Source organism: Rhizophagus irregularis, chromosome 7 (assembly GCF_026210795.1).
Source record: "Rhizophagus irregularis chromosome 7, complete sequence".
Taxonomy (NCBI): domain Eukaryota; kingdom Fungi; phylum Glomeromycota; class Glomeromycetes; order Glomerales; family Glomeraceae; genus Rhizophagus; species Rhizophagus irregularis.
This window is the reverse complement of record NC_089435.1, coordinates 3,887,366-3,896,154: the sequence shown is the minus strand read 5'-3', so window position 1 is coordinate 3,896,154 and position 8,789 is coordinate 3,887,366. Positions and strand designations below refer to the sequence as shown.

Below are 8,789 nucleotides of genomic sequence, written 5' to 3'. Positions count from 1 at the left end.
CATTTCAATAGCCAAAACGCATCATTGTCTGGATCATTAACTTCACTATGAGAATTATCCTGTTTAAAGTATTGAATCGCATTTATTACATCTCTTTCTAGAAATGTTTGCTGTGGAAACTCAGCAATTTTATTCGATTCATCACTGACTCAGGTAAACTACGATATGATGGTGCGAATATTGCTGTTAAAGTGTTAAGATTATGGTTTTTATGCCCTGGTTCAAAAGTAGTTACTCTTGGAATTGAGTCAGTTTTTGGCCAACAAATATTTATATAACACGTACACTCAATGTGAGATGATGTTGTATTTCATGTTATATCTGGATTATTTCCTTTACGCGATCTTGGCTTACCAGCATGATGACATTCAAATACCTTTTTACTAACGCTTCCATCAACTCTATGATAAGTATTTTGCAATCTCCAGGAAAAACCTTTTGTTTTGGCATATGTATGTAGAACTTGGTCTACATGCTCCCAATTCTCAAATTTATAGCCAACCTTTAACTCAAGTGCTTGCTCCTTTAGATTGTCACTAGTCTGAAGCTCTTGAAGAACTCTCAAACGGTTTTTTCTTGAGACTATAGATTTTGGTAAAGTGTTTTCCTTATTTAAATTGATGTTATCCATATTTGTTTTAAATGTTACATTGGCAAATGTATCGTTCTTGACGCATTACGTTAATTTATTTATTTATTTATTTATTTTATGTGAAGCAGGCAGGGGATACAAAGAGGGCATGATTCCGAAGTAATACAACCCAACATAATCCTACCATCAGATTCCAGAGGAGCTCCTAACTTCTTAAAAAGAAAAGACCTGAACTACTACCCCGTCCGATAAAGGTCCAGACAAACGCACTGGGAAAAATAAACAAAAATGGAGAGGACAAGTTCCCTTTTCAAGAAATTGTGGCATCTTCTGAGTATTCGGGTATTTCTCCTCCTGGTTATTATTTTTAGAGACTTGTTTCGAGGATGCAGGTTTATCATTCTTCTTAGGCTGATTACGATTCAGACTTACCTGACTTTTTCGTATTCAGAGTATTTTTAGCCTTCGGTTTACTTTGTGCTTTCTTCAAGGAAGGGATGGAGTGTCAACACCATTTCAACTCCTTACCATCAGGTACGAAAAACTGTGGCGTATCTAAGGCCCTTAGTGTGGTCTCCCAATTCTCGAAATAGGCCACAAGTTTCCTCCTTCCTTTACTTGTTTGAATTATTTTAAATGAGCTAGCACCGCACTTCATTAAAAATTCACATGGTTTACGGTCCATCCACAAGGTAGCCATCATCATATCCTCTGGAATGTCATGAATGACGGCTTGGAACTTTTCACGTTGTTTTTTTTCTCGTAAAGTCCAACTTGCAGGGAACTATCTACCGGGTATACCTCCCAGGTCTGTCATCCAATATTTATTAAACTGGGGAAGGGCAAAGGAGGATAGTGCTATCTTGACTCTAAGAGTCTGATACTTGTGCTGTCGTTTGACAGAACACTTGATAGTATTCCCCCAAAGTTTTAACTCTACTATAATTTTCTGCAGGTCTCAGGTATTCTTTCCCTTATGGGAATTTTTGGCTGATGTTTTTACATCAGGTTTTGCCTTCGTTGATTAGTTCGTGATTTGTTTATCAGCTGTAACACACGCCTTTTATTTATCTTTCTTCTGGGAGTTTTCGGGTATTACAGTTTGAACAACAGGGTCATTACTAAATCAGGCATTGATGGAAGCTTGATTGGTACTGGATTTGGTGGTTTTTGTAATCCTTTGCGTATAAGATCATCTTCATCAAGCGTTAGCAAAGATGACTCATCCATCAGATAATCATCAGTATTCTGAGATCCATCATCATCGTCATTATCATCATCACCCATATCGCCAAAATTGCAAAAGAATTGGGTTGAAAAATTATCCCAAGACTTGGACGCAGCATATAGCGCTATAGAAAATATTAGCGAAAGGGTGGTGGGTTGTATATTCGTAGCCTGGGCTTGTGAAGTGAAGTTCGCAGGGTTGGCTGTTTCGCCAAACTTCTGTATCAGTAACTGAGCTTTATCCTTAGTCACTGAGGGGTTTTTTTCAAATAAGTCCTTGAGGAAACCGTCCTGTACAAAAGAACTTAAGTGGTGTGTCAAAGTTTGAAAATAAATTTCGTTAAACTTGGAAACGAAGTCTAAAGCTGCTTCGTTTGGTGTTCGGCTCTTATCCATAGACATTTTTATATTTATGTAATAAATTTAATAAAGGGGATTATTTTTTAAAAAAAAATTATTACGCAGAAATTTTCGTAAAAAATGTATTCGGGAAAGAGTTTTTTTGGACTATCGACGCATTACGTTAATATTTAAAATATTTACACATGTTATATAACGTTATAGTATCACGTGCAGTAGGAGTGGTAAAAATCATGTTACCACCCCGGGTGGCAAGAGGACTTTTTCATAAATATATATATGTTATAAAATAAATTGCTTAGCAGTGTAAAAAATTTATGGGTTAGATAAAAGTTTGCTTAGCAGACATGAAAAATATTTGCTTATTGACCTTGAATTTTTTATCTGACCTATATATATATTGTTCGGGGTCTCTTAGATTACCATCAAGTTTTGAGCTCAGAAGAAAAAAAGACCATTCCAGTAATGCAAAGTTAAAGAAGAAGGAAAATAATTCCTCATCCAAAGCTCCTAATACAAGTAATAAGTTGAAGAAACCCCTGGGCCAGAAAAATGAAAGCATCTGAGAAATTGGATAATTCAAACAAGAAGGCGAAGGGTGGTAATAGTTCGAACAAGAAGATTTTAGTAAAAATTTTAGAATTATTACAGAAATTAGTATAGTCTTAATAGAATTTAGTTATTTCTGCTAATTTGTACTTGTTTTTAGCATAGCCGAATCTTTTTATGTTTAGTATCACAATTTCTTGGAAAGGGGACTTGTCCTCTCCATTTTGTTTTTTTTTTTACCCAGTGTGATTACCTAGCTACTAGTGGGCGTGCTTGTAGATAGGTCCTTTTTTTTCAAGAAGTTAGGGTCAGGCACCAGCTTCTCTGGTTTTCGATGATAGGTTTTTTTTAAGACGCATTCTTCTTATATATATTAACTACCTGCTTCACATAAAATAAATAAATAAATACCTAATACAAGTAATAAGTTGAAAAAACCCTTGGGTCAGAAAATGAAAGCATCTGAGAAATTGGACAATTTGAACAAGAAGGTGAATGGTGGTAATAGTTCGAACAAGGAGGTTTTAGCAAAAATTTTAGAATTATTACAAAAATTAGTTTAGTCTTAATAGAATTTAGTTATTTCTACTAATTTGTACTTGATATTAGCATAGCCGAATCAATTTATGTTTAGTACCACAATTTCTTGAAAAGGGAACTTGTCCTCTCCACTTTTGTTTTTTTACTCAGTGTGTTTACCTAGCTACTTGTGGGCGTGCTTGTAGATAGGTCTTTTTTTTCAAGAAGTTAAGGTCGGGTGCCAGCTTCTCTGGTTTTTGGTGGCAGGTCTTTCTTTTAGGGTGAACTCAGCACTTTTGGTGTTGATATATGCTCTTATATGTATTCCCCTCCTGCTTTGCATAAAATAAAATATATATATAGGGGCTGGTTAAGTTTGGTTCAGATGCATTATATAGTGTTTATTATAAAAGTTCATTATATCCAGTGAAATTATTTATAAAAAATTGGTTCTGGAAATTATGATTCAGTATAGTGAGGTTTTGGTACAAACAGGTTCGTTATAACCAGAGTCGACTAAGGTTGCCTGCCTAAACCTCTCCAAAATTCTATGATTAGTTTCTCCAAAATTTTACTATAGTTTTATTATAGTTTTGGCAAGGTTTTGGCAGTTTCAGCATTTATAATAAGTTTCGACAGGTTTCGCTTTTCTCCAGAGTTTTGCCAACTTTTTAATAAGACTTTCATATAGTTTTGGCAAAGTTTTGCTATTTTGGCATTTCGCCAACTTGCCAAAACTCCCTAGTTTCTCCAGCAACCTTAGAGTTGACTGTAAATTTTGGTCTTGTTTTAACGAATCCCTAAAAAGAAACAAAAAGGACCTAATAGAAAAAGAAGAATTTTGTCAATAATTGCAGATAATTTTCATATGAAGAAATAAGCATAAACTTAGCAGTCAGTTATTTTCAATTCAGAGGCCATGGCAACCATAATCCTAACAGTAGGAAAGCTAACCACCAAGATAGAAAAAATAATAATGCTAACAACTGAACTCTGATAACTCAACGTTGCCAACTCAGCAGATGTCTTTCCGAATAATTCTGCTGCGTCTTCTATGTCCAGTTACATCATGACTTTAGCCAATGTTAAAACAAAGATAAACAGCCCCATACTGCTCAGGACAGAGACACTGGTACTCATGCTGAATTCCCGACCCTCACCAACTCTGAAGTAATGAAGATCTCTGAGCTATTCAGATTACTGATGTTCCATTCTTCATTAACAAAAACAACCTCCTTACCTACTTTAAGAAATTTGGTAATATCACCTCCTATTTATTATTCTCTAGGAAAAACGCTAAGGTCCAACAAGCTCACATTGTCTATAATAATGCTGACTCAAGATATTGATCTGGCTCCTTTAAACCCATGATCTTCAAGCTAAAGCTGTAAATGTTTCTTTCCCTTAATTCCTACAAACCTAAGAAATGGGCTTATGTTACGTTTAACTCTCAGAAAGCCATAGATTCTGCCTTGGTTGTGTTTCAACTTTTGCCCCTTAAAACAATCCAGGGTCATTCTTAATTCTTATACTTGGGATCCTGTAGCTAAACTTAAGGAGTGTTTTAACATTAATCAACCTTTCCACTCTTGTCAAGCTGCTGGCCAATGTTCTCATTTTAGATCTAAATCTCATGATCGTTCTGCTTCTGCTTCCCACCATGCTAATGCTGGCAATCAAAACCTCTTTTCACCTGATAATACTAATAATGGTCATACCCAGTCCCGAAATAACCATGGCAAAGATTGCTCTATCTCATTTTCCTCCTCTTCTCAATCATTGAAACATCAAGCCTTTCCACAAACTCCTAATTCTGCTTTATTTAAAGATGATGCAAATAATATTCTAACTCTACTCTGCGAATTGCAATATGAAGTTGCTAATGTTTGAATTAGCTAATCAAAGGATGTCTCATATTGAATTGCATCTTGCTTTTTTTAATGATTCTGGCCCTACACCCATGCAAGAGGATCCTTCTGTAACTCATGTTCTGGTCAATTTACATTTCTCTGATCCCCCTTCTCGTCTGACTATGACTACCTTAAAAATCTCTCAGCTACCTGTTACTTCCCTAACTCTCTTCAACCAGTCCAACATCTACTGTATTGACCAGGACGAAGTTATTTCACCCTCTTTTATGGGTCATTTATATTAATCCATTGCTTACTGTCTTGAAGAATAGTATGATGGACCCTTATGTTCTATCTTCTCCCTTATTGACAACAACTCATGATCCCATTGATACGGCTGATTTGCGTATTAACAACTTGGTTTTTATGGATGACTCTACTCTTATTTCCTTGTCCAAAGCTAGCATGGAGTTGATATTATTCATCACTGAAGAATTTTATTTTATTAACAATACTTCAGCTAATCACAGAAAATATGTGCTAACTACTAATTCACTACCCTTAACTTCTGCCTAGTCTCCATCTCTAATTATTTTTGACTTGGCCTTGTCAGTTGTCACCTTTGAACAAGATTTTTTCTATATCCATTACACCAATACCTATGACCACTTCTTTTCATTTTTTAGGTGTTTGGTTTAACATTAATGGCTCATGCGATTTTGTTAGAAAACAAATGTAACTCTTTCGCTGCCACTAAACTCTCTGCTAAACAAATTGTTTATTTCCACAATACAGTTCTTATCCCAAAGCTCAAATACCATATGCAAGTCACTCACCTCTCAGAATCTGAATGTTCTTTGGCTACCATTCTCTTCCTAATACAATTTTATTTTATCTCAAGCTTTGGGTTAAATTAATTTGTTTGCTCATTAACAACAATGTCATTTAACTTATTTATTTTTATTAAGCTAATTCTTCTTTTTTTATTCAATCTATTATTTATTTATAGATTAAAATTAATTCAATATAGGTTTTTGATTCCTATTTCACCTTTATTAGTTAATGATTGATCTATATGGTCATCCTTTATTTCATTTAAGAAAGATTATATCACTTGCACAATTGCTCATTTATTTCTCACAGCTTCCTGATCTCTTGCCATACTCCTTTGTATAAATGTATGACTCTTAAGGTTTTTGCAAGAAACAACTTTTCTATCTCTCTCAATTTATCACTCCACAAGGCACCCATCTTTTATCTTGGGCTTCATATCTTATCAATTTAACTGATAAGCGTGGTTATGTTCTTTTCATAAGTGGTATTTGGATATTCAGAAACAAACCACAAACCACAATCCCTAATTCTAACAACCAGTTGATCGATAAATATCTGCCTCCTTGTACTTCTTTTCCACCTTCAACTAAAAATTGGATTGTTACTTTAGATGATTCTAGTTCACCTTTATTTGGCAAACAACTCTCTGCTCGTGCCACTTGCTTTTTCGTACATTGGATGACATTATTAAACCTATGCCTGCCCCAAAAAACGTCCTGCTGAACTTATTCTTTGTACCCAAAAGGCCTCTCTTTTATGTTCTCTTATCCTTCCCATGGCTAATGAACATATTAGGTATGATACTACAGAAGTTGTTTTCCCTTTTACTTGGGCTGATATCAATAAAGTGGTTCATTCTTATTATTCACATCTGGATATCATCCCTGACTTTTCTCCCATGGATATTTCTTCCATGCCTTTTCCAAATCTCCAATAGTTTCCTCCTCCAACTCACTCATGTTATAATGAAATTTTACCCAAGAAGAAAGATACTGGTTTCCTCAACTCTATCTCATGGAATTATCAGAGAATGGCCTTCCTCCACTTGTTGCTATCTATGCTGCTCTTACAGTTTCCCCTGCCAACTCCACCTAAATGAAGTTAAGAAGAACAGACATGAACCTTTACATGAAATTATTAATACATTGGGCTTAAGTTGCAGCCTAACAACTGCTAGACAGACACTATATTATGCTGGAATCCATTTTCATGTTGCAGCAAAAAACCTATTGTATCAAAAAAGCATACATTATCTCATGTTAGTTGGTGTGAGAAATATAAAGAAAAAACAATCCAGGATTGGAACCAAGTGTTGAGATTGGCAAGCAGTCAAGACAGATAAGAGTTTGGAAACTAGTGGTTAGATCCAGTTTATCCAATCTGTGACTTATTCATAAAATTTGTTAACAATTGTTCATGTAACTTAACTAAAATGTTCAATTCTTTATTATTTATAAATGTCAAAACCAAAAATACAAAATTATATTCAAAATTATATTGACAAAATAAGAAATAATTACAGATTATGAAATATTAATCTTGAATTATTGAAAATACATTATCATTTTTTGGAAAAATTCCGCATGCTAAATTACAATTTTTTTTACAGCTGATTGCAAAATTGTACAACCACCCTATGATTTTCAATTTGAAAATTTGATATTTTGAATTTTTCAAGAATTAGTAAAAAAGCAAGTTTAAATACCTATTTTGGTAATAACTTTAACTCCTTAAAATTAATAAAGATTTTAAAGTAATTTATTTATATTGAATCATATGATATATTTCTATTTTTATTTAAGGAGTTGAATAATTGAAAAATTCAAAATATCAAATTTTCAAATTAAAAAGTCATAGGGTGGTCTTACAATTTTGCAATCAGCTATAAAACATTTTGTGAATTTTCAGCTTTCTCTTCTGAAATACCAGGCTCATCAAATGTAATATCATTGAGGATTTCATTAATATATGTCATGTTTTAATACCTGATATGAAAAAAAAAAATTAAAAAACGTAACTAATAATTTATTTTTTATTTTTAATTTTTAAATAAAGACTGATACTGTGGAAACCTAAATTAAGATATTAACAGTGAAGCCCTCCATAAAGGTGCACAGAATCTATTTTACCCACCAAAGCATGACTTTAGCTGAATTCTCAGTCAAAAGTAAAAAAATTCCTGTCTTAAAATTAATTATTCAGCTACAAAATCAAAATAAAGTAGAAATTAAATTAAATTCTGTAGTAATACTAAAATTTCTGCTAAAACCTCTTTGTTTGTATTACCACCTCCTTTAGCCTTCTTTTTTTTATTGGACTTCGATTTCTGAGACATGGGATTCTTAACTTGCTTGTTGGCATTAGATGAGGACTTATTATCTTTCTTCTTAAGGTTAACATTACCGATAAGAAAAATTAAAAAAATGCATCAAGTTAGGTATAGAGTGTCAACACCATTTCAACTCTTTTCTGTGGTCAGGAAAACTTGTGGTTTATTTAAGACCTTGAGTGTGACCTTCCAATTCTTGAAATAGTCCACAAGCTTCCTCTTTCCTTTACTTGTTTGTATCAGTTTATATTCATCCCACAAGGTAGCCATTATCATTTCTTCCAAAATATCATAAATAACGGTTTGAAATTTTTTTCTTTGTTTCCTTTCTCAAAGATTTCAGATTTCAACTTGTGGAAAACTATCTGACTTTAAGAGTCTGATATTTGTATTGCCATTTAACCAACAACTGAATGGTTTTGCTTCATAACATTAATTCTGGATAAATATGGGTAATTTAATTTTAAGAAGACATTGCACAGATAATAAAAGTCACAAGTCACAAGATTATAAGTAGATCATTCATCAT

At 33.5% G+C, this 8,789-nt stretch overlaps 2 protein-coding genes across 2 annotated transcripts; one reads left to right on the top strand and one right to left on the bottom strand.

Moving 5' to 3' along the window:
- Positions 1-310: 310 nt before the first annotated feature.
- Positions 311-631, bottom strand: OCT59_027609 (uncharacterized protein; the record flags this gene model as incomplete). Its single annotated transcript, XM_025329249.2, has 1 exon — positions 311-631. One exon carries the CDS (start codon positions 629-631, stop codon positions 311-313), a length of 321 nt encoding a protein of 106 aa, XP_025174905.1.
- Positions 632-4,316: 3,685 nt separating this feature from the next.
- Positions 4,317-5,137, top strand: OCT59_027608 (uncharacterized protein; the record flags this gene model as incomplete). Its single annotated transcript, XM_066137105.1, has 2 exons — positions 4,317-4,417; positions 4,759-5,137. 2 exons carry the CDS (start codon positions 4,317-4,319, stop codon positions 5,135-5,137), a joined length of 480 nt encoding a protein of 159 aa, XP_065993525.1.
- Between the last annotated feature and the right edge of the window lie 3,652 nt (positions 5,138-8,789).